This window comes from Sinocyclocheilus rhinocerous, unplaced genomic scaffold, assembly GCF_001515625.1.
Source record: "Sinocyclocheilus rhinocerous isolate Xijiao unplaced genomic scaffold, SAMN03320098_v1.1 scaffold1292, whole genome shotgun sequence".
In the NCBI taxonomy this organism is placed as follows: domain Eukaryota; kingdom Metazoa; phylum Chordata; class Actinopteri; order Cypriniformes; family Cyprinidae; genus Sinocyclocheilus; species Sinocyclocheilus rhinocerous.
The window spans coordinates 887,179-911,871 of record NW_015656599.1 but is presented as its reverse complement, the minus strand read 5'-3'; the positions used below and the strand labels follow the sequence as shown (position 1 = coordinate 911,871).

Below are 24,693 nucleotides of genomic sequence, written 5' to 3'. Positions count from 1 at the left end.
TGAGGAAAAAAAATTAACTTAAATGATTTTAGCAAATGGCTGCAATATAACAAAGAGTGAAAAATTTAAGGGGGTCTGAATACTTTCCGCACCCACTGTATATATATATATATATATATATATATATATATAATACAACAGAATGACTGTTAGATAATTAATAATATCAATAATATTATTTTTATTATCTTAATTTTAATGATTTGAAATTTAATTATGATTATCTTAAATTAAAATAGTAATATATTTTATTATTATACATGATACTTAATGTTGAATAATAACAACAAACGAAAGAAATTAGCATACAATATATGGACTTTCTTCTTTTAATTCTTTTAATTTAATTCTTTTAATTATGATTATTATTCTTAATAATAATATGGATTATTATTTTGATTATTATATTTTACAATTTATATTTAAATCTTATGTAATAATTATTGTGATAATAATTATTGCAATGTAATAATAATATATTTAATAATATTAAATTAGTATTATTATTGAACTTTTTTCTTTTTCGTTCGTTCCTTTTTTATTTTATTTTTACTTTATTCTTTCTTTCATTTTATTATTTTAGGATTTTATTAAGGCATAACATTTATTTTTATTTATTTATTTTCAGATTTTTGTTCAGATTTACAGATGTTGTTACTGTGTTTTTTTTTTATTGTATAATGTATTATTATTATAATTGTGCAAAGGTATTTTAAGATAAAAAACAATAATAATAATAGTTGTTGTAAAAAATAGTATAATATATTATTATGATGATAATTGTACAAAGGTATTTTTAAGATAATTAATAATAATTATTATTATTATTATTTAATGTTGATATTGTAATGATTATGATTATTGTTTTTTATAAACATCAAATTATAATAACTATTGTGATTCTTTTTTATAAAAACCAAGGAAATTAGCATAAAAGTACACAAAAGTAATAAGAACCAATAATTTCAAAGACATAAGCACTGTTTTGTCCAGATTTATTGGGGTCTGTTCATTGAAGAGTGGCATAAAGCATAAACCTTCCCTGATAATAATAATTATTATTATTATTACTGTTATTATAAAATTAATTATTATTGTTATAATTTTAAAATAATAATAAAATATTTGTTTGTTTGATTGATTGATTTTATTCACAGCCCTGTCTTTGACAAACTAGCTATTGAAAAACCTGGCGGCGGTTGTCCTCACAGCCCTCACCTGCGCTGATGTAATTAATTATCAAGTTCTCTCTCTCAAAGTTGACCAAAACACCCTCCTCCCGCTCATTCACACTTCTGAAGTGAAGCTCATCAGTATAACCCCCTGCACTCCCACTGAATGTCCCTGTTCATCACCGCACGGCCATCTCTCTGGTCTCCCACTCACACTTCAGGACGGCCGGCAGGATCCACGCACCTCCTCCTCCCTCCCGACATCTTTAACGTTCCCATTTAATACTTTTATGTCAGTTCGTAAAAGGTTCGGAAACCGGCGATACAGGTCCGTGCAATAAAAACCTTATTTTAAACTTCGTAATTATCACCCCACTGTCTTGACGATTTAATGATGATTATATATGAGATGAAATGATCATGATCCATTGTAATTATGAAGGTCTCAACACATTCTCTCCAGCATATAAATGTATTGCTGCCACTGGGGAACTACACCGCGGTTTGTAAAATGCTATTCCTGAATTTGCTCGGGGGGTGAAAAAATGAAATGCGTAAATCACATAATTGTGAGGCACTAAGCCACCGGATTTCTGAGGTGAACGGTCAGCTGAGACATTAAAGTCAAACTGAACCGAGAGACGGGCAAAATAATTGAAATTGACGATATAATCGCTGACAGATAACAGCAACTTTTCTCGTTTGTTCATTAAATGTGAGAAAGTCGAGGAGATTGAGCAATTCCATGTGATTATCTAAGGTTTAGAGAAGTTCTAAGGTGCAAAATAAGGGAGTTAAAGGAATATTATCAGATAAACGCGTGATTGGTCAGTTTGCATGTCAATCAAACAAACTTTCTAAGCGGGTGCGTCTTTTCTAGAATAATCTACGGTGTTAGTTGATGCTGTCAGTCAGGGATCCGTCTAAAATTGCTTAGTTTTGTGGTTATACTTTCAAAACTGTGTATTTTGATATTTATCCCAGTCAGTACTTTGTTTCCATTGTAAACGCATTGCTGTAAACACAATTTTTGCTTTTGTGAAGATACTTTTAACTCTTCCAGAGTCTGATCCCATAAGTGAAGCTTTGCTTTTCATAAGAAAAATCATCCAGTTGCCTTTCTAGAATGATACCAGACAAAAAAAAAAAGGCTGTACTTTTTTTTTTTTTTTGAGTGTTTTCTCTCTTTGTATGTGCTAATTTTTTTTCAGACCTCAATGGTTAAACACGTTGAAAGCACAACCGGAAAACCAATATTATGTAATAGCCATACATAGGTTTTTCAGATATGGCAATAACACACAGTGACAGGTAGTTTGTAGATGTCATTCAAGACCTTTGTTTTCTTCCATTTTAGCAATTGGACTGGACACCTACTCCATCTCTCTACAACTGGATATCTCCAGTCACTCCATGCGTCCCGAGGGGGGAAAAAAACCAGCACAGCGAGAGGCCTGACCTCACCTTGACATGGAGAAACTCTGTTGTCAGTCATTCGATATCTTGTTGAATATTCAACTCTCTTTTGTTGTGCATTTCTACAAATTCGCAAGCTAAACCAGCAGCCTGTTTGACACAGTTTATTAGTCGCAGACGGAAACTATCCCTTGTGTTGTGATACTAAAGATCCATCCATTATATCTATGGTGACAGATATAAAGTACATCAGAAGCCGGAGAAATTTGTCATGACACCGGCCTGTCAGGTTCCAGTCAGACAAGCTCAACATCTTTTTGCTTAATGGTCCACAGCAAGATTTTAAATGAACCGTTACTGGCAGGGATAAAAAAAATACAATTAATCCACCAAATAATATCAACACCTTCACAATTAATTATACAATATGTCAGGGAAAATAAACACATCGACATGCACGTTGCAGCATAGTTTGACAGTTTTGCAGCACATTATGAGGCTTGAAGGCCAAGTTTGTAGTCCTTTGGCACTTAAAAACATTTTTTTTTTTCACATTTTAAACAACATCCAGCATGGTTTGTGATGCATTGTCTTTGAATATGTCCCTCCACGTTGGCGGATGACAAAATACCAGAATTACGAAACTACACCACTCCCTGTATATCAAGAGCGACACAACAATACACTTCAGAAATGGACGAATCTGCATTGTGCTGTAATTGCATAATCATGCATTGTTGCATTTGTACAAAGCATGTAAGAGTCTATTTTTTCCTCTTCAGACTTGTTGTATAACGACACACAACATGTTGGCTTACTGTACACAAGTACTTCCCATAAACACCAGGTGATATATTACACTGGCTAAAGGAAAAAAAGGGAAAAGAAAAACAGCAACCCATTCACACCACTCTCCTGTTATCTCTCCGGCAGAGGATCTTCTTGAAGGATCTTCGGAAGTCATTATTGAAGATGGTGTATATAATGGGATTGAGGGAGCTGTTGCAGTAGCCGAACCAGAAGAAGAACTTGAAAAGAGTTTCCGGCACACAGCTTTTGCAAAATGCCGTCAACGTGTAGGTGAAGAAAAACGGGAACCAGCAGATGACGAACACGCCTATGACCACCGCCAGGACGAACGTGAAGCGCTTTTCCCGGTTTTGACGGCCCTTCCACCTGCTGGTCTTGGTGGTCTGGAGGACCTCGCTCTTGTCACCGTCCCCCGGTTTGATTTGGCTCCGCTTAGTCTTTCCTTTTGAGCTCTTCTTCTTGAGGGAGCAAGGGTTGGAGACCTTGTGGTCCGAGGAGGACGATTCCTCCATGTCCATGCCGTTTATCTCGCCCTTGTCGTCCTGTTTGGGGTTCGGATTCCCATTGAGCTTCTCATGGGGATCGTTCTCCTTCTTGCCCGCTTCCTTTTTCCTCCGGTCCCCAGGTGGCGCTCTGGTTCTCTTCTTGGCGATCTGGTAGATTCGGATGTACACGAGGACCATGATGATGCAAGGCAAGAAAAACGAGCCGATGGAAGAGGAAACAATGTACCATTTTTCTTCGTTGATTTTGCAGGTGTTCCCCTCTTCCTTCTTCATGGTAATAAGAGGCGGGAAGGAGATCACGGCAGCGATGATCCAAACTATAAAAATAATGCGCTTGATTCGTTGCGGTGTGCGCTTGAGGTTGTACTCGATGGCTTGTGTGATCGACCAGTACCTGTCCAGACTGATGGCGCACAGGTGAGTGATCGAGGCCGTGCAGAAGAGAACGTCCAAGGCCAGGTAGATTTCGCACCAAACCTGCCCAAAGGCCCAGCAGCCCATCAGCTCATTCGCCAACGAGAACGGCATCACCAGAGTGGCCACCAATATGTCAGCAGAGGCCAGCGACACCAGGAACAGGTTCTGAGGAGCCCGGAGAGCTCGGCTCGTGAACACGGCGATGATCACCAGCACATTGCCAAAGACAATGAGGAGGATGAGGAGCCCCACCAGGACGCTCATAGGAAGGGCCACCAGCAGGGTGTATGGCGTATCTGTCCCATTGGTCGAATTGTCACACCTCATTGCTGAGAATCACAATCTCTTCCTCTCACAACTGAAATTATGTTTTTGGTCGATGACACTTCATTTTTTTTCTGTATTATTGAAGACAAAAGATACTTTTTTTTGTCATTTTGGCATCTAAAAAATAAGGAAAAAAATAAGGTTTTAGAAACAAAGGTAAGTTATAATATCAAAAATATAATCGATTTCTTTCTCATACTTTGTTCAAAAATACCACAATACTATACTAACAGCAAAAAGCAAGACAGGAATGGACCTTACCTTAGTGAAAAAAAGCCTGATACGACCCACAAACTTGTGAAACCAAGAAATCTTCCTCAGAGTGTAACTAAGTCGCTCAGCATGAGAAAAACGGCATGATTAATTCCTCGCATCTCCTCGGTGGAGCATGAGAAGACAGCGCTTCATCACCAGCGCTCAGCTCAGCTGTGCGCGCACGGAGCTAACCGAGGGGCGATCACATTAGCCTGCTGTGTGTGCGGGAGAGACGCGTTCTAAATGACCTCCCTCGTGTGCCGCGCGCGAGCCCCGCCCTCTTTCTCGAAGCGCCAGGCCGCCAGCCTCCGATTCCACGTTGCTTAGCAGCCGCCGAGACTCGAGAGGCGCGGCGGGAACGCCAAAAGCATGTCCAGAAACCACTGAAAACACCCTTTTATACGTCCCGGTGCCTGACTGGTTTAAATCAGTTAAACTACTTGTTTTAGTGTTTGCCTGAACAAGAGAGAATCAACTATTTATCGCTGATAAATTATCGACTTGAGTAACAACATGGCCTAAAAATAACTACATCATTTTTATACAGTTACAACTGAATAATCTAGTAGTTTATAATGATTTAATACATAAAGGCCATTATATATACACACTGATTTGAATTTCAAACTAATTTTAGGAATATGTACTCAATGAAACATTTTAGAGCTGACTAAACGGAGTAAAAAGATTTGCACTCACTGGGGTCTTATTTCTAGGACGTCTCCAGGGCTGAAAATCAACCTTTTTAAGATCCCCTCACATTTCCTGGCTTTCCATGACCGTGGGAACCCTAATAATAACTGAAAACTTTACTGCAAAATAGTTTTTCAAGTACCAGGCGAGGTGATGAATGAGAAAGAGGTAACCAGTGCAGCTCAGTCATTCTGCGAGAGCGAGGATCGATGAAACAGCGACACCTTCCGGAAATATCAGCACACGGTATTTACACCTGCACCAGAGCCGGGAAACTAGCCATTGAGATGCACTTTCCTGCAGATTTTAGCTTTAACCCCGAGCAAAATTACCTGGCTGTAGCTTTATAGCGATCGTGAAGAGCTTGATGAGCTTGTTCAGGTGTGTTTGATCAGGGCTGAAGCGAAACTCTGCAGGAAAGCGGATCTCGAGGGCCAGAGTTGCTGACCCCTGACGACTTACACATTGAGCAGATGATAGATGGGATTTATGTAGTGAACAAATGTGAGCAATGTGAAAGAAACTATTTAATGTGCATCATGGGATGCATTTGAAGCAGTATTGAAGGAGTTCACATACAGGAACATCTAAAAAAATTTGAATATCATGAAAAAGGTCAATATTTTTTGTCACTCATTTCAGAAAGTGAAACCCATATATTATATAGATTCATTACACATAGAGTGAAATATTTCAAGCCTTTATTTCTTGAAATTTTGATGATTATGGCTTACAGATAATGAAAACCCAAAATTCAGTGTCTCAGAAAATTAGAATATTGTGAAAAAGTTCAATATTGGAAAGTCATGGTGTCACACCCTAATCAGCTAATTACCTCAAAACACCTGCAAAGGTTTCCTGAGCCTTTAAATGGTGTCTCAGTCTGGGTCAGTAGGCTACACAATCATGGGGAAGACTGCTGACTTGACAGATGTCCAGAAGACAGTCATTGACACCCTCCACAAGGAGGGTAAGCCACAAAAGTTCATTGCTAAAGTAGCTGGTTGTTCACAAAGTGCTGTATCCAAGCATATTGATAGAAAGTTGAGTGGAAGGAAAAAGTGTGGTAGGAAAAGGTGCACCAGCAAAAGGGATAACCGCAGCCTTGAGAGGATTGTCAGGCAAAATCCATTCAAGAATTTGGGGGAGCTTCACAAGGAGTGGACTGAGGCTGGCGTCAGCGCATCAAGAGCCACTATGCACAGACGAATCCTAGACATGGGCTACAAATGTCGCATTCCTCGTGTCAAGCCACTCCTGAACCAGAGACAACGTCAGAAGCGTCTTACCTGGGCTGTGGAGAAAAAGAACTGGACTGTTACTCAGTGGTCCAACGTCTTCTTTTCAGATGAAAGTAAATTTTGTATTTCATTTGGAAATCAAGGTCCCAGAGTCTGGAGGAAGAGTGGAGAGGCACAGAAACCATGTTGCTTGAAGTCCAGTGTGAAGTTTCCACAGTCAGTGATGATTTGGGCTGACATGTCATCTGCTGGTGTTGGTCCACTGTGTTTTCTGAAGTCCACAGTCAACGCAGCCATCTACCAGGAAATTTTAGAGCACTTCATGCTTCCTTCTGTTGACAAGCTTTATGGAGATGCTGATTTCATTTTCCAGCAGGACTTGGCACCTGCCCACACTGCCAAAGGTACCAAAAGCTGGTTCAATGACCATGGTGTTACTGTGCTTGATTGGCCAGCAAACTCGCCTGACCTGAAACCCATAGAGAGTCTATGGGGTATTGTCAAGAGGAAGATGAGAGACACCAGACCCAACAATGCAGATGAGCTGAAGGCCGCTATCAAAGCAACCTGGGCTTCCATTACACCTGAGCAGTGCCACAGGCTGATTGCCTCCATGCCACGCCGCATTGATGCAGTAATTCATGCAAAAGGAGGCCCAACCAAGTATTGAGTGCATAGAAATGAACATACTTTTCAGAAGCCTGACATTTCTGTTTAAAATATCCTTTTTTTTTTGATCTTATGTGATATTCTAATTTTCTGAGACACTGAATTTTGGGTTTTCATTATCTGCAAGCCATAATCAAAATTTCAAGAAATAAAGGCTTGAAATATTTCACTCTGTGTAATGAATCCATATAATATATGGGTTTCACTTTCTGAAATGAGTGACAAAAAATATTGACCTTTTTCATGATATTCTAATTTTTTGAGATGTACCTGTATATGCTGGTCATTTTTGGGATGCTTTTCCTTCACTATCAGTTTAAACTCATCAGTTAAGAGTATTTACATTTTAATTTAAATTATGTACTAAAAATTATATCAACAAAATCCATTTTAAACATTTAGAGGAAAATATTTTCATGATCTTCAGCTATTTCAGTCATGTGTTCAAACATTTTTACTAAGACAGATAGACAGAGAGATGATAGACATGACAGACATAGATAGACAGATACAGACAGATGATAGACAGACAGATAGACAGATGCAGACAGATGATAGACATGATAGACAGACAGATACAGACAGATGATAGACAGACAGCCAGACATATAGACTGACAGACAGATGAAATAGACACAGAATCCCAGACAGACAGACAGACGTAGATAGATGATAGACAGACAGAATCCCAGACAGATAGACGACAGACAGACAGAATCCCTGACAGATAGATAAACAGATAGACAGACAGACAGAGACCGACAGATAGATAGACGGACAGATAGATAGAGATGGACAGTCAGAATCACAGATAGATATATAGTTTAACAGGCAAATAAATAACAGTTATATACTCTCTGACAGAAACAATTTGAGTGGATTGTTGATCAGATTGATTATTGATCTGGACTGATCATTTAAAAATGTATGACGGGTGAGAGAGGAGGACATTTGACATTCATAAGGCAGTCAAATGAACATTTATTTGAAGAATGCTTCTCAAATCAAAGACTTGATCTGATGGAAGAGGGTCCTGTTACTCGCTCGGGCTGAGTCAGAAACAAACAAACCAAGAGTCACCTTTAAGGCTGTTTTTCTAGAGAAAAGTACGTTAGACATATCTGCACAGCACTTGATACCCTATGAACGGTCCAAAAAAAAAAAAAAACCGTTTTGCAGTTAAGAAAGAGCAACATTTTTATCGTGTACTTTTTTTTTTTACAGCCCTGTCCATGCAACCAGACAATTATGAATAAAAAAAAAAGAAAGAAAAAAGAAAGAAAATAAACATGCTTGTGTCCTATACATAGCAAGGCAAGAAAAAAAGCAGGAAACATGTAACATTCCTATGTTTAAAAAAAAAATAATAATAAAAACATGGAAAATTAACTTCATTTATACAATTTCTATTACCCTAAATGCACAGACAATATATATAAAAAAATAAACCATACCCTTTAAACTCCAATCATAAGGATTCACCAGAAAAATACAAGATCAAAATTAAAATTGCCACCCCGGCTGATTATAACCGCGCTGTCAGTATTCACCATTAAAAGTACAATTATTATGTATTTATTGTCTTTTTTGACTACATTCCTGATTTGTGATGCATTCTCATCCGAAGCCGATCATACTGTTAACCTACATAAAACCAGCCCCATTCCCCTGCATAAATGGCATATAAATGCTGGGGAAAAAAAAAAAAAGTAACTTAAATAGAACGCGTCACAAGGCCACGTCCCTAATGCACGTCTCACTTGAAGTACTCAAAGGCATTTATTGTCACATAATAATTCCATTTTGTTAACATCTAACTATTCCCTCACACGCACACAAAAGGAAGCTTTTATACAAAACCAGGAATGCAATGCCTCTGGTGTATAGTTAAGCATGAACAGAGAAAGCCCTTTTTACAATGTTTATATTTTTGTCGTTTTTTTGTTTTTATTCAGCATCTGCATCAGGTGCAAGATATGCACCGAGCAGGTCCAGAGGGATTTCATCTGTAGCAGAACATCTGTGCTGGTAGAACCGGCCCGAGAAGCCAGTCCCGTAACGTCTCACGCGGGCCGGTTCTTTTACAGCATTACGTTTCTAGGAGGTCCATAAGCAGCAACAGGTTCTGCTGGCTGATAAAAAAGCAGCGATTTGTGTCCTTTTCATGGCTCCACGAATGCGAAGTGCCTCTCCGAAGCCTTTACACTGCTGCCAATGTACACAATGTCCTTATGAATCAAAGGAAAGAGCGAGAGGAAATGTAAAAAAAAAAAAGAAAAGAAACAAGGTGGACACAACACAAAATACATTTGGCTTGATAAACTAAAGTGGAGGTGGAAAATTACAGTCGCTTGATATAATACTAAACCAAAAGAAATTCCATTTTGAAAGAAACAACTCCATTGTTTGAAAAGGTGAAAAAAAAAAGTTAGCAAATTTGTATAATGAACACATTTTGGGATTTTAATTGCAATACTTTGATGATCTGCACCAGTTGAAACTGATATGACTTTTTAAATGTATAGAAACACAAACTAGTCAGATAGAAGTTTAAATCAAAACATTTAATAAAGAGAAAAAGCGTCAAAGCCTTGGGGAAAAAAAAAAGTTCTTAAGAGAATGTTATAGTTTGAATTTGCTGAGGCAATTTTTTTCATTAATTGTTATAAAATATACATGATAGAGAATTAAAATAAAAGAAACTACTTCAGAAATAATAATAAATGCCCCCTTCCATACGTTTAATCGGTAACATGAAATGTCGCAACCCTTTTACTTGAGGGGGATGCCAAATATCAATACAAAGTGCATTAAAAGCAGCAGCATAAGAGTGTGTGTGGGATAAATGGTGCAAAAAAAACAAAAAAACCCGGTAACCATTGTTTAATATTCTGTGAATTTAAAAGAGCAGAAAATCACAGGCAAAAGTTTAAATCGGTCCGATGACACTGACCAAAAAAATCCTTCAAATGCAGAATTTAAAAAAAGGAGGGAAGTGATGTTGAATGGGCGTTTGGCATTCCTCACAGTAAACGCGGGCCTTTAACTGCTAGCACTGTTCAGCACCTGATACGGAGATGTGACTTTCACCGATAGGACACAAGCAGAGCGCAACACTGTGGATATGGCAAACAAGTAAACAATCCTAAACCCCACGTCCAAAACAGAGACGGCCGAAACCAGACCTGCACCTCTGAGTGACGTGACGTGATTGCTATCAAAAAACAATTTGATTCATCGGTTACTTCACTATTTCACAGGGAAAAAAAGATTGTGGATTCATCATTTTAAAACGTCATGCGCAGCAACACGTCCCGACAGCGAAGAGGAATGAATATTTAAAAAAAGGGAGCGACAAAATAATCGACAATAATTACAAAATGAAAAGGAATTACGGAATAAATTATACTTTTGTAAATTCATCCTTTTTGTATTAAAAACGTCTTGGATAATAATGTTCAGACACAAACCACCCAACTGCACTGAATAGGCACAATTCTAGAATAATAATAATACAAAAAGAACTAAAATTTGTTCACTGCTTCCAAAACAGCTCCTCTGTACAATAAAAATCTTTTGGTTGTGGGATGACAAAAACAAAACAAAAAAAACTCACATACAGTATGGCGGCAGCAGCAAAAATGAATTGTTTTGTTTTTGCATACAACTGTTTCCTGGCGACGAAACCCCTATAATGACTTTCAATAAATTGGCAAAATGACTGAAACATTTTAAGAGCGCCTCTTCAGAATCACTAATGTACATTAATTTTGGCAACTGAAGTCTAGACATTGTTTTCTACTGGGGTAAAGGGGATCTAACTGGCTACGATTCCTCCACCAATAGGAACCCAGTTACGCAGTTTCCTGTCCTAGATATAATGACGACGAAGGTAACGTCGTGTGGCGATTCGGTTTCCTCTTTGTACAGTGTGAGAGCCATCTCAGACCATGGCGCGGTAGGGACCCTGCATCTTGAGGAACTGGATGATAAAGGACGGGCCTCCGGCGACGATCTGCGGCGGGAGGTGGCTGAGGGGGCAGTTCTCTATGCTCATGATGGACAGCTTACTGCACAGCGCCAGCTCGAACGGCAGACTGTGCAGGTTAGGGTTGTCGTTCAGGTACAGGTCCTCCAGGTTCTCCAGTGTACCTGTGGGTTGGAGAGAGGAAGGCCGTAAGCGAGCTGCGTATGAATGTGTGTGGCCGTGTGCGTTTGAGGGCAGCGGTGAGCTCGTACCAATCTCCTCAGGTAGGTGCTGCAGCAGGTTCTCTCCCAAGCCCAGGTATGTCAGGTTGGTCAGGTGACCGATTCCTCTTGGCAAAGTGGTCAGCTGATTATTGGTCAACACAAGTTTCTGCAAAGAAATGCCAGAAATGAGTTTCACACTAACCACTATAACAGCATCTATACAATTTAGAAAATGTAAGAAAATGTTCTACCTGCAGATCCTTAAGGTAAGCTATCTCATTTGGGAGGGACTCCAGTTTGTTCTCCTCCAGGTCAAGCTCTCGCAGTTTCCGTAAGTTTCCTATCCCATGAGGCAACTTCTTCAAGAGATTGTTGGACAATATGAGGACCTGAAGGTACCAAAGGAAAACGATGAGCCAAAACACAAGCCCAACTACATGACAAAAATGAGTTTGCTGTCATGAACCCGAGTGATGGTAAAATACAGAAGAGTGTCACCTCTAAAGACACAAGTCCACAGATATCCTCTGGAATCTTGGTAAGCTGGTTTGTTGCCAGGTTCAGCTCTACCATACTGGTCCACGTCCCAAAATCCAGCGGAAGAGACGTTAACTGGTTGTCCTGTAAACATAGTTTCAAAAAAGTACGGAATGGTATTATAATTTTTTGTTTGGCCATGCAAAACTAGCCACAACGATGCTAGGGTGGCTGCTTATTGGTCCAGGTGTAAAAAAAACAAAAAAACACCAACAACCCTCTGCCAAATTCAGGTCTCTAGTTATGTCTCCTTCAGGGCAAGTTTGTTACCTACATATCTTCAGCAGTGATTGAGTGGATGCGCTCTCACCTTCATATTGAGCTTGCTGAGCACTTTGGCTCGGGAGAAGATGCCGAAAGGGATCTTGTTGATACGGTTGTGCTCCATGTTGAGTGAGTAGATGGTGGAGAACTGGGATGGGCCGCCCACTGGGTAAGACTGGAAACAGTTTCGTGCCAGCGTCAGACTCGTCAGGTTCACCAGACTGGAGAGAAGACCCTGACGAGAAACAGACAAGGACCAACATAATATTTACAAAAGGGGACAATTGAAATTATTTAAAACTGCTAATTATTAAAAGCTGTAATGAGCTGAACTAAGCCTCACCTCTGGTAACACTGAGATGTTGTTGTTTTCAAGGTTGAGCTCCTCCAGCTCTCGGCACTTCGATAAAGATCGAGGGATCGCTGATAGACGGTTGTACCTCAGACCCAGACGGTTTATACTTGACAAGTTACCTAAAGCAGTAAATCAACATAGTTTTTGATTCAAATCTGTAAACTGTTGATTTAATCTAATTTACATCTACGCATACTTTCTCCACTGATGAGATTATACAGAATTATAAAGTACAAATTAACTCTCACCAAATCAACAAATAACCAACAGCAGAGCTGTTTAGTAAAATGTTTTGCTTCTGTCAATAAAGATTAGATTCACCTATAGTCTCAGGTAGGTCAAGAAGTTCGTTGTGCTGCAGGTCAAGGTTGGTGATCTGAGTGCAATTGCCAATCTCTTTAGGAAGGTGCTCCAGCTGGTTGTGGGCTACATCCAGCGTAATCAAGTTACAGAGCTCACCTATAACACAAGCCGGCAGAATCCTCGCAAATGAACACTGATCTTTCATACACAAATATGATACAAGAGATTTTGTGTAATGATACTCATTTATAAATGAGATATGGCCAGATTTGTTAACCAATCAGAAGACTGAGGGTCCTTTTGCCTGTCAATCATTTTGTAAAAACCCAGAGCAGCGCATATATGGGAAGCAGGAAACTGATAAGATATATGATACAGATATTCATTTTGACATTTGCTAATCATTCATTCTGAGATTTTAATTACATTAAACTGTTATCAAAATATGTTAAATATGTAAAAATGGGTCAGTTTAACTTTAAGTGACTGCTAGATGATGCCAAATGTAAAGATAATGAAAATGAGCATGCACAGCTGTACGGCAAACTGTAATGTCCAATATGGACCAGTACTATATATATATATATTTTTAATATTTAAAAAAAAAACTTCTTTCACAGACATTAGGAACAGTTCAAAGGAATAGTTATAAGTAGCAGCTCACTCACCGATCTCTGCGGGTAGCTGTTTAATCTTGTTCTCTCGGATGCTGAGCATGGTGAGTTTGGACAGATTCTTGATGTCCTTCTCCACGGTGGTGATCCGATTAAAGCGCAGGTAGAGCGTGGTGAGGGAGGTGACGCGGTAGACCACGGCTGGGATCTCCCGCAGCTTGTTATGCCGCAGGTCGAGCATACGCAACTTCTTCAGGTTGTCCAGCGAGTCGGGCAGGCTGGTGAGAGAGTTCTCGCTGAGCGCCAGCGTCACCAGCCCCGACAGGCATCCCACCTCGGCTGGCAGGCTTTGCAGCTTGTTACTGTACAGGTAGAGCTCAGTCAGCTGGGTCAGCTCCTTGATGGAAGAGGGCAACAGATGGATGGATCTCTTGGACAGGTCCAGGCGCATCGAGTTCTCTTCACGGCACTTGTTCAGATCCTTGAAGACCTCTGCATTGCTGGATTTTTTGCGCGTGCTGGGCGGTGGGTTGGGTCGCTTTATCGTGCTGTCCAAAGTGAAGGTCACCGCGGGCGAAGCGCCACTTGTGTCTTTCTTCCCGTCTTTGGCATCTTTCCCTTTGGTTTTGGATTTCCCTTCAGCTTTGGGTTCCCTCTCCTTAGAGTCTTTATCTTTGCCCAGAGTACTGCTCATGGCGAAAGCCCCGCTGCCCAATGGCACATGGGACCCTCAGTCTCTCGCTCGCTTTCTCTCACTCTAGTATTTTGTTCGTTATTCGAGGACAGTTCTGGCGTCGAACCAAAGGGAGGGGCGGTTATATCTGCATGTGCTCATACATACCTGTGTTTCTTCACCAGCCTCGGTGGACCAAGCAGTCTGCACTCCTGCAGGGGTTAAAACTCCATTGGCACGACACGTGTTTGTTGTAGTCGGTGTGGCGAGGAGGCCAACAGCCTCATGCCTGTTTGAACTGCACTCTTTCTCTCGGCTCGGCTAGAGCTGTTGTACACAGACGGGTCGCCAGGATTCACATCCTTTGGCTGTTAAACAAAGCAAACGGTTACAGTTAAGATGTATAATGCTGGGAATGACTTGCAGACAAAAGTTGCGTTCAGTTTTCAGATGTGAGAAAGGTATGAGCTTCCCTCAATGACGCAAATGTGTGAGCCACTAGCTAATAAACATTCAGTTCCTTCCTGTATGCTTGTACCACAAGCACTTTCAGGAAAAAGCAGCATCAGGCCGTCAATGGTCAGCCACTTCAGGCAATTAAGTGCAATTAAATCTCATATCTTTTTCGGCGATGCATCAGATGATTCTTTACTGGAGGATTTGCGGGAACTTATTAACCACACTGGAAGAAAAATTACATAGGGTGCTTTTACACTAGGAAAAGTTTGGGAGCGTTTCATTGATAAGAATGCATTAGATCCATTTTGAGGATGTGGGAAAAAGCCAAGCCGTTTCTTTTTTTAAATTTTTTTTTTTATCAAAAACATAACTGGACCCATCTGATTCCAAAATAATACAGCTGGGTTTTATATTGTCATCATACTAAAGAAAATTGTTTAAGTGATAGTCCACCCAAAAATGAAAAGTCAGTCATTATTTGTTGTTCTAATGGCATATGACATTTCTTTTTCACACCACTAAATGAGAAATGTCCTGCTAGTGCTCATCCACATAATGGCAGTGCATAGAATCCAGCTTCAAGCATTAATGAAAAAGTATTCTTTCACAGTATTCTCCAAGTGTTCTGAAGGCATATGGTTTTGCTGAAAAACAAGTCAAAATTTAAATTAAATACAATATTAAAATCAGAAAATCCTGACTTTGGTCAATGGGTCGGTCTGTTCATGAGCACAAGTTCACTCCGGCTTGCTCAGGAATTTCACCATTTTGAGTATATGTGTACCCCAAAAAGATACTTTTGCGCTTTACTGCCATTATATGGACGGGTACAAGCAGGACATTTTTAGCAAAACTTGTTTTGCGGTCTAAAAAAAGAAAGAAGGTCATTAGAACAACATCAGGTTGAGTACAAATGGCTTAATTTTTATTTTTAGGTGTACTATCTAAAAATATTCTCTGGAAAATATGTCGATCGATATGATGTTGATTGCGTAAATGCAACAATGTGCATGGAATTATGCATCATATTGTTATCATTCATTCCCAATAAAGGCAGCTCCCGGGCTTGCTGAAAATGAGCATCAAACAATGGTATAATGAGTTAACCAAAGGATTAATCAACTAATTTGAAAATAATCAATAGATCCACTGGGAAAGTAATCTTTAGATTCATTTAAAAAAAAGTTAACAGTGTATCTGAGACACTTTATTTTGCTACTAAAACCATTAATAATGAATCATCAAATAACAATTTATTTTAATGACTTCTGATTGGTTAAATAGTCATATCAAATTTGCTGAACATAAAAAAATAAATAAATCAATATTTAAGTGGAGGTTTACAATGACAGCCCCAAAATACATTTTCTAAAATACTTTTTTTCTGTAAAATTTTTCTCAGAATGTTTTGCATCCCTGAGAAACCAGTTTGAAAAGTGCTGCACAACTTTTTACTTGCTCATAAAAAGCAGTTTTGCATTGGGTTTCCATCAATCACAGGAACAGAAGCTTTATACCTTTACCTGTTCATTAAATCACAAAAGACATTCGACACCCAGTAATCCAATAAAAACCACAACCAGCCCGAATCAGTAACGCCTCAGTACTCTGTGAGATGCTATCTTTGCATAAGCATGTGTTCCACTGTCCTGTATTGTGAAATTCAAAGGTGTGTGCGCAGCTGAAGTGCTCGGCTTGTGTGTGCCTAGTCCAAGCCCAGATCAGAGCTGCAGAAAGGTTAATGCTGTGTGGAATAATCTTTGGGAGTGCTCTTCAAAGCTCGGGCCTCCCGCAGGTCAGAAGACCTTTATGGCCAAAGAGTCCAGCTCATCTGCAATAATAATAATAATAAAGCAATACTCAGTGCACATGAAGACTCGCAAAGACCATCCAAGATGTAGATGAGTTTGTTTCATCATCAGATTTGGAGAAATGTAGCATTAGATCACTTGCTCACCAGTGGACCCTCTGCAGTGAACGGGTGCTGTCAGAATGAGTCCAAACTAGGGCTGTAGCTATCGATTATTTTAGTAATTGAGTATTCTACAGATTATTCCATCGATTAATCGGATAAGTAATTTTTTTAAATTAAAGAGCAATACTAAATATGCAAGAGATAAGATAGATCTCTTAAAATAAACAATTAATTTGTTTTCTTTTTAGAAAAATTAACATTTGTACTGATTAAATTGCATACATTAATAACCGTGAAAACTAAACCCATTTAATGTATTTAATTGCCAAATTGCATTCAAAATGCAAATACAAATATATAAAAAATAAATAAATAAAGTTACAAAAATCAATTCACATTACTTTAAAAAAGGTAAACAGTACAAACTAAAACTAAGGCATAAATAAAAATAATAGTAATAAAAATAATAATAATACCTAAACATTGCATTTATGTCGTGCAACTTAACTTTCAAGTTTCAGCCTAACTAAAGCTCAAGCATGACATAAGCCTTTACTGTCTTCTTGGAAGGCTTTGTGGCTTTTGTGAGAGGCAAAAATCAGTGGATAGGAAGGTAACTTGGAACAAGAACAAGAGACCATACACAATTTTTAAACACATTTTTCTGCAACATGAAAGAGTTATTTGGAGAATAAACCCTCTTAAATGTCCCTATACCCTTTTTTTCTAAAAGTGTGCATCATCTTTTGAGTCAAATTCTTACATTTAATCAGTCAATTAGAATAAAAGACATGTGGGCTGTTACCAAACAAATGATATCAGCATCAAAATTCATCTTTGCAATGCAGAGGAAACACAGAAGCTGCATGGGCTGAATTTCCCACACAGAGGGACATGAATGCATTTAACCTACAGTTACAAATGCATAAATAATATTTTGTTATTTTAAACATAAAACATTGAATACTGATATTTACAATTATTTTAAAAACGAAAAGATACTTTAAATGTGAAATTAAAACCGCCAGCAGATGGCAGCAAGTCACTGTTAAGAAGTGAGCCATTGCAATTGAACCGAATCATTTAAACGGTTGATTCATTCAGGAACAAATCGCCGTCATTTTGCACAGAGAAGCAAAACAGCACTGTGGCTGTGTTTGGAATTTTTTTGTTGGCAAAATAAAGCAAAAACAGGCAATATAGTGTCTAAAACGTAAGTCTCATAAGGCACAGCTCGCTTTTGATGTGGGGGGGGGGTTTCCACTGGTATCTGGTTCTTTTTTCAGTACCACCTTGGCTGAGGTTCCAAGCAAGCTGTACCGTTACCAAAATTTGACGTGTAAAGCCTGCTGATCACTGATTGGCTGGAGAGAATCGCCACTCCCATTAAACTTGCGACACGAGACAATGGCCGTTTCTCAATATGCGTTCTTCAGTGATCTTGCGTCCTTGTGTTCTCGTTCTATGTCATCATTAACCGTCGAAGTCCAATTCCAATTCTCAAGAACGCAAGTACAGAAGACGCATGAAAGTGCCCGGATGTGTTCTTGATATCGAGGATGCATCGAGTGCAGACTTGAGAGAATCGAGCCGTTAGAAATCCCAGAAGACGCTGCGGGCGCCGGTGTACGGAAGCCTGTAAGCTTTAAACTTGCATAAACAACAATAAACAACCTTTTTTAAACAACAAAATAATGGCTGTTTCGTGGACTGTTGAGGAAGTACAGACGTTCCTCTCGTTGATAGCCAAGGAGCGGATCCAGCGAGAGCTTGATGGGACGATGCAGAATGAAAACGTTTTTCAGGAGGTCGCGGCAGTAGAGGCGGCGCAACTATAACAACATGTCTATAATCCCGCCCACTCTAAAGTGGTACTAAACCGCAGTGAAAATGCAAACCGAGCCGAGCCGTACCATGCAGTGGAAAAGCGCCTTTAGAAAAAAATAACTTTCAGTTTCATGACCTTCCACCAACTAATCTTGGTTACATCTTGAGGTGAGCAGAGTGCAAAAGTGAACTGCAGCAGTTTCTGCTGACCTGTCTTCGTATGCAGTCAAAAAAACGCTTTGTTTGCATTATAAACAGGTCGCTTTGTCAGCCAGTGACAATGCCTTTGATTCATTTTAGGATCTGTATGTTTCCACTGTCAACGTTAGACACTGCTGACACTCTTATAGCGTGACTCTTTTAAATTAGATGCAGGTAAGCCAGCACGACTTCAGATAAGCTCCCTATAAATCCCAAAGCTGAGATATTTTGCAGAAAATCCACTTGATACCACTTCTGAGTGAGCCACTGGTTTCGCAGAACAAGCCTGCCATGAGGGAAAAGTAAAACAAAACAAACATGTGCATATCAATATTTAAACATACACAGAGAAAAAAAAAAATCACTTTACTGGCTTTTAAAACATGGGCTATGGCAATTGGTAGCCATCTCTTCCCTTTCTAACAGGGATGGGCACAAGTGCTCAGAAGTGACAGCAATGATTGATCATTAAAGTACATTAAGTGTGGGACTTTTCCAGCTTATCAAAATAGTTCATATCAATTGAAAATCAGTAACAAGCATACAAAAAATGTGTCAAAAAATCTAATTTTGTTCCACATGTGGTACAAGATCCTGAAAAAAGCATAAAAATGTGATGTGATATAGGGCTGCACGATAAATCGCATGCGATTGTTATGTGCATCTCCTCAGTAAAGCCGGTTCTGTGATTAGTAGTAAATCTCCATCACGTGCGTTCAGATGGAGCAGCATTTACTACACAAAGCCGTAGTTCACTGACAAGCTACACAATATCACGTTCATAATCGCAGATGAATCGCCTATTCATCGGAAAGCCCAGTTATGAAATTATGATTAAACACTACAAGGTCAAAAACTGTTTCAAAAATAAAACATATGCACGCATGAATTGAGGTTTCAGTTACAATTGTGTATTAGGCTTGCCGCGATAGACAGTGCTGATGGTGATACGGTTAAGCCGCAATACCGGTTACGTCACTTGCCCACCGCGTCACCGACCCCCACCGTCGTTTTGATTTTTTATAGTAATAAAAATCATTTAGTTCAGTAAAAGAACAGACACTACAATTAAAAACTGAACGCGGCTGCTCAATGCAGTTGAACGACAGTCGCATCACAGATCAGATTTCATTTCTCCAGTGAGAAGAGTGAGTCGAGCTCACTGACAAGAAGAGTGAGGTGAGACAGACAAGACAATCGCGGATGATTTAGTTTCAAAACGAGATGCAAAAGCGCCTGTTTGGCAATATTTTGGATTTTGAAAAGCCTGTTGACTTTTGCCGTTTATCTAAGGTGATTTTGGAAGTTTTTTTAAACATTCGTTTCTTATTTAAATTGGTTCCACATTGTTTGCTGATTTTCACTTTATTTAAACTTTGTGTCATTTATATTTACCTCCAAGCTTTCATACTCGTTTTGCTAATAAACGTCCTACGTTTCTTATTTATTTGGTTATATATTATACATGTTTACTTATTTCCAGTTTGTATACCTATTAAACTTTATGTAAGTAAACATGTATAATATATAACCAAATAAATAAGAAACGTAGATCTGTTTTATATATAGGCTAAAGTGAGTTTGACTTTGTATTTTGTTGTTGCATTCAAGCAACTGACGCCTAACTGCCGCTAATTCAAAAGTGAAAGTAAAATGCGCACTGCGCTTTTAAGCTATTTAAAAGCGAAGGAAAGCGAGGAAAAGAGGGAAAATTCAAACGAACTAAAAACGAACAATTGCTTTACTCTGAATTGCCGCTATTTGAAAGTGAAAGTAAAATGTGCACGCCGCTTTATTTAAAAGCGAAGAAAAGCGAGGAAAAGAGGGAACGCACCCACCCCCGCGGTGATACCGGTATTACCGGTGTTGTCACACGTCGATTAACCAGTGGGAAAATTTCCTTACCATCACAACCCTGTTTTGGGAAGTCGTGGCCTAATGGTTAGAGTCGGACTCGTAAACCAAAGGTTGTGGGTTCGATCTCGTACCGGCAGGTATTGTGGGTGGAGGGAGTGAATGTACAGCGCTCTCTCCACCTTCAATACCACGACTGAGGTGCCCCTGAGCAAGGCACTGAACCCCCAACTGCTCCCCGGGCGCCGCAGCATAAATGGCTGCCCACTGCTCCGGGTGTGTGTTCATGGTGTGTGCACTTTAGATGGGATAAATGCAGAGCACTAATTCCGAGTATGGGTCACCATACTTGGCCACATGTCACGTCACTTCACTTCACTATTGTGTATGACTCTGCTTAAGCTGTTCTGTTAAAAACCTGTGTCCCAAAATCATCATCATTTGACAGCTGACTGAGAAGGCTGTAAATACTAGATTTTCCCCCCAAAATGTTTCTTTAAAAGAACGGTTATATGCACTCAGAAAAGTTCGATTACAAAAGTACCAACCCGTAATCAATCATTCTGTAAAAGTACACGTTTGGATTGGTGCCTACACAAAACAAGCCAATAACATTGATCATCAGCCGTAATATAATTATCAGCTATTAGGCAGTGCATCTCAAATGAAACATCCAAAGTACAGGAAATAAAACAGGACAATTAATATGCAGAAAACCGAAGCGATTCTGGATGTGTGTGGTGGGCGAAGACTGTTGAACAGCACTGTAAGGCAGGGGTCATCCTGCACAACTTTCTCCTAATCTTACATCCGACTGCAGGAGAAAAAAAAAATACATCTCTTCTTTCTTACCACGCTTCTAACACACTTACATCAGCTCGCAGAGATGATGCATCTGATATTTATTAAACAGATCCCCAAATGCACATGAATCCCATCAAGACAAAAGCAAATGACTCTTGTTTTTTAACCTTGCATGTTTGTGTGCAATACTGGGATGTTGTATGCAGTCTATTTTAACACCTGAAAGTTCATGATTTCGCTAAATATGACAATTTCACTTGCTGAGCTCTACATGATGTTGTCTTTAAAACAAGGCCAAGAAACCCATAGAAAACCCACAGATGCACTTCTACACACACAAGCATAACTCTTCAAATGAAAGACTAGCTATTCTTCACTCTGAAGCAGATTTAACGTTACCTTAAGTGCCATGCTATGCAATGTTTTATTCTTTCTGAGAGCTGACAGAACTCAAGATACATTGACAATAAAACAGCTTTGTCTAAGTGAGTGTATTTGGATGCAGATTCAGGGCCTAAATATGTATCTCGGGTCAGCAAAAGCAGTAAATGCCTAATTTCGTTTACAAACAGACCAGATTATTAACATGAAGCGCATTTACAAGTGTAATAAAACGTTTAAATATGGTAAGCAATAAAAATCAGTATTATCGGATGTATGAGGGGCGTCTGTTTTGATACGGCTAGCTGGCTAGCTAACTATTCCGTGCTATTATACCACATAAACCCACACAACTGTCATTGTTATCGACTTACATGATAGTGCTGACTAAAGAAAAAAATAATGAAAGCACTCAGAGCACATTCGCCATGTCGTGATATGTGACGGCACAAACAGACAGCTTGAAAGCTGACTTAGGAAATCTCTCTGCTAGCATTAGCCACCCTTCAGCTGCGGCTAACAGCATTAGCATTAGCGAGCTCACACACAAAAACTGTACAAAACACAAATGTCACCTCACACTTCTCACCAAACGCGTACATTTGGAAAAAGGCGGCCTCATCTCGACGAAAAAAGACTCGGTTCCCGTAGCTGAATGTGCAAACGCTCGTTCTTCTTTCCAGACAGGCCCTCTGTGAAAACAAACTGTCATCCGCCTAACAGCACTCGGAGCAGCTCGAGCTCAAAGCGGGAAGAGCTCAATCCGCAGCGCGTGCGCGTGCGTTAGGGATGGAAAATCCGGCTCGCTTTCCGTGAATCGGTTCTTTCGAACGGTTCGTTTAAAAGAATCGGTTCAAAGAGCCAGAATCAGCAATCATCAAGTCGGAATGAAATGAAAGCTTACCATTGTTGGGTGTAACGCATTACAAGTAACGCGAGTTACGTAACCTGATTACTTTTTTCAAGCAACTAGTAACGTAATGCATTACTTTTTAATTTACAAGAAAATATCTGAGTTACTTTGTTTTCTCATGTATTGAATGACAGCTCTCCTGTCCGCATATTGAGAAATCTGACTTTACTCATCTCACTCACACAAAAACAGATTCAGTATTCCTCACACTGAATAAAAACAGTCAAATGCAAACTCAAGACATGACGCAAACATGTTAAATAGCACAAATATCCTTTATGTATTTAATTCCATTTTATTAACCAGTATCTTTGCTGCTGACCTTCAATGATCAACCATACTGTTAAGCTAAAATGACTTTAGATAAATATAACATTTGTGTTTCTTTTTGGTTTGTTTGTTTCTGAAGAGAGAACAATGAGGGGCAAGGCAGATGAGAAAAAGTAACGCATTACTTTCCATAAAAAGTAACTGTCACCTCACACTTCTCACCAAACGCGTACATTTGGAAAAAGGCGGCCTCATCTCGACGAAAAAAGACTCGGTTCCCGTAGCTGAAGGTGCAAACGCTCGTTCTTCTTTCCAGACAGGCCCTCTGTGAAAACAAACTGTCATCCGCCTAACAGCACTCGGAGCAGCTCGAGCTCAAAGCGGGAAGAGCTCAATCCGCAGCGCGTGCGCGTGCGTTAGGGATGGAAAATCCGGCTCGCTTTCCGTGAATCGGTTCTTTCGAACGGTTCGTTTAAAAGAATCGGTTCAAAGAGCCAGAATCAGCAATCATCAAGTCGGAATGAAATGAAAGCTTACCATTGTTGGGTGTAACGCATTACAAGTAACGCGAGTTACGTAACCTGATTACTTTTTTCAAGCAACTAGTAACGTAATGCATTACTTTTTAATTTACAAGAAAATATCTGAGTTACTTTGTTTTCTCATGTATTGAATGACAGCTCTCCTGTCCGCATATTGAGAAATCTGACTTTACTCATCTCACTCACACAAAAACAGATTCAGTATTCCTCACACTGAATAAAAACAGTCAAATGCAAACTCAAGACATGACGCAAACATGTTAAATAGCACAAATATCCTTTATGTATTTAATTCCATTTTATTAACCAGTATCTTTGCTGCTGACCTTCAATGATCAACCATACTGTTAAGCTAAAATGACTTTAGATAAATATAACATTTGTGTTTCTTTTTGGTTTGTTTGTTTCTGAAGAGAGAACAATGAGGGGCAAGGCAGATGAGAAAAAGTAACGCATTACTTTCCATAAAAAGTAACAAAATAACGTAGTCTAATTAGTTACTTTTTTATAAAGTAACACAATATTGTAATGCTTTTAAAAGTAGATTTCCCCAACACTGAAGCTTACCATATTTATTTTCTAAATCCATATTATAGATCTTATTATGAACAATTCATTGTGCATTTTTGACCTTGTAAAGTTTAATCAAAATGTCATAACTGGACCTTCCGGAGACAAACTGCTCTCTGGTGACTTATACTGTCTGTTGAACTGACACTTATTATAAATATATATTTATTTTCCTTTTAATTTTTTTTTTCTGTTACTGTGTCTCTTTCTTTTTTTGTCCTTTCTGCATTTAGTATAACTTATTTATATATTTTAAATAAATGTTTGTATGGTTGTCTATAAGTATTTTATAAGCTTTCGCAATATTGTAAATGGTAGGCTAACAACAATCATGCAATAAAGCTTTGTTGACTCTGACTCTATGACCATTTTGGGACAAATCACTCTTTTGTTTACAGTCGGGTGGCTCAGACGCATTCCGCACGCATACTTGGCTTTCCCGGCACCTTTCTTTTTATTCTCTCTCTCTCTCTCTCTCTCTCTCTCTCCCTCTCACTCTCTCTGTTCGCAAGCC

General features: G+C 39.2%; 2 protein-coding genes and 1 long non-coding RNA gene across 7 annotated transcripts in view; all 3 read right to left on the bottom strand.

The window, feature by feature from the left end:
- LOC107720369 (uncharacterized) overlaps positions 1-10,059 on the bottom strand; it is a 23,057-nt gene extending 12,998 nt beyond the window's left edge. The window contains exons 1-2 of the long non-coding RNA XR_001637606.1: positions 8,931-10,059; positions 1,777-1,782 (exon numbers count right to left, since the gene is read on the bottom strand). This is a non-coding gene — a long non-coding RNA (uncharacterized LOC107720369). The remainder of the gene's footprint in view (positions 1-1,776; positions 1,783-8,930) is intronic.
- On the bottom strand, positions 2,330-4,724 carry adra2a (adrenoceptor alpha 2A). Its single transcript, XM_016528051.1, has one exon. It carries the CDS (start codon positions 4,646-4,648, stop codon positions 3,491-3,493), a length of 1,158 nt encoding a protein of 385 aa, XP_016383537.1. The 5' UTR covers positions 4,649-4,724; the 3' UTR covers positions 2,330-3,490.
- Position 10,060: 1 nt separating the features above from the next.
- Positions 10,061-24,693, bottom strand: part of LOC107720363 (leucine-rich repeat protein SHOC-2-like) — a 15,062-nt gene continuing 429 nt past the window's right edge. Inside the window, exons 1-9 of one of the 5 annotated variants that reach the window (XM_016528048.1) lie at positions 23,301-23,437; positions 13,825-14,811; positions 13,175-13,312; positions 12,842-12,972; positions 12,545-12,733; positions 12,196-12,318; positions 11,949-12,086; positions 11,746-11,863; positions 10,061-11,658 (exon numbers count right to left, since the gene is read on the bottom strand). In XM_016528048.1, coding sequence (XP_016383534.1) covers positions 11,450-11,658; positions 11,746-11,863; positions 11,949-12,086; positions 12,196-12,318; positions 12,545-12,733; positions 12,842-12,972; positions 13,175-13,312; positions 13,825-14,464 — 1,686 coding nt within the window. In that variant the 5' untranslated portion in view covers positions 14,465-14,811; positions 23,301-23,437 and the 3' untranslated portion in view covers positions 10,061-11,449. Of the gene's footprint in view, positions 11,659-11,745; positions 11,864-11,948; positions 12,087-12,195; positions 12,319-12,544; positions 12,734-12,841; positions 12,973-13,174; positions 13,313-13,824; positions 15,552-22,459; positions 22,621-23,300; positions 23,438-24,693 lie in introns of those variants that run through there. The other 4 variants (XM_016528047.1, XM_016528045.1, XM_016528049.1 and 1 more) reach the window with 4 other exon arrangements.

Coding starts and splice junctions, on each gene's coding strand:
- adra2a (XM_016528051.1), bottom strand. CDS start 4,648: ATGAGGTGTGACAATTCGACCAATGGGACAGATACGCCATACACCCTG.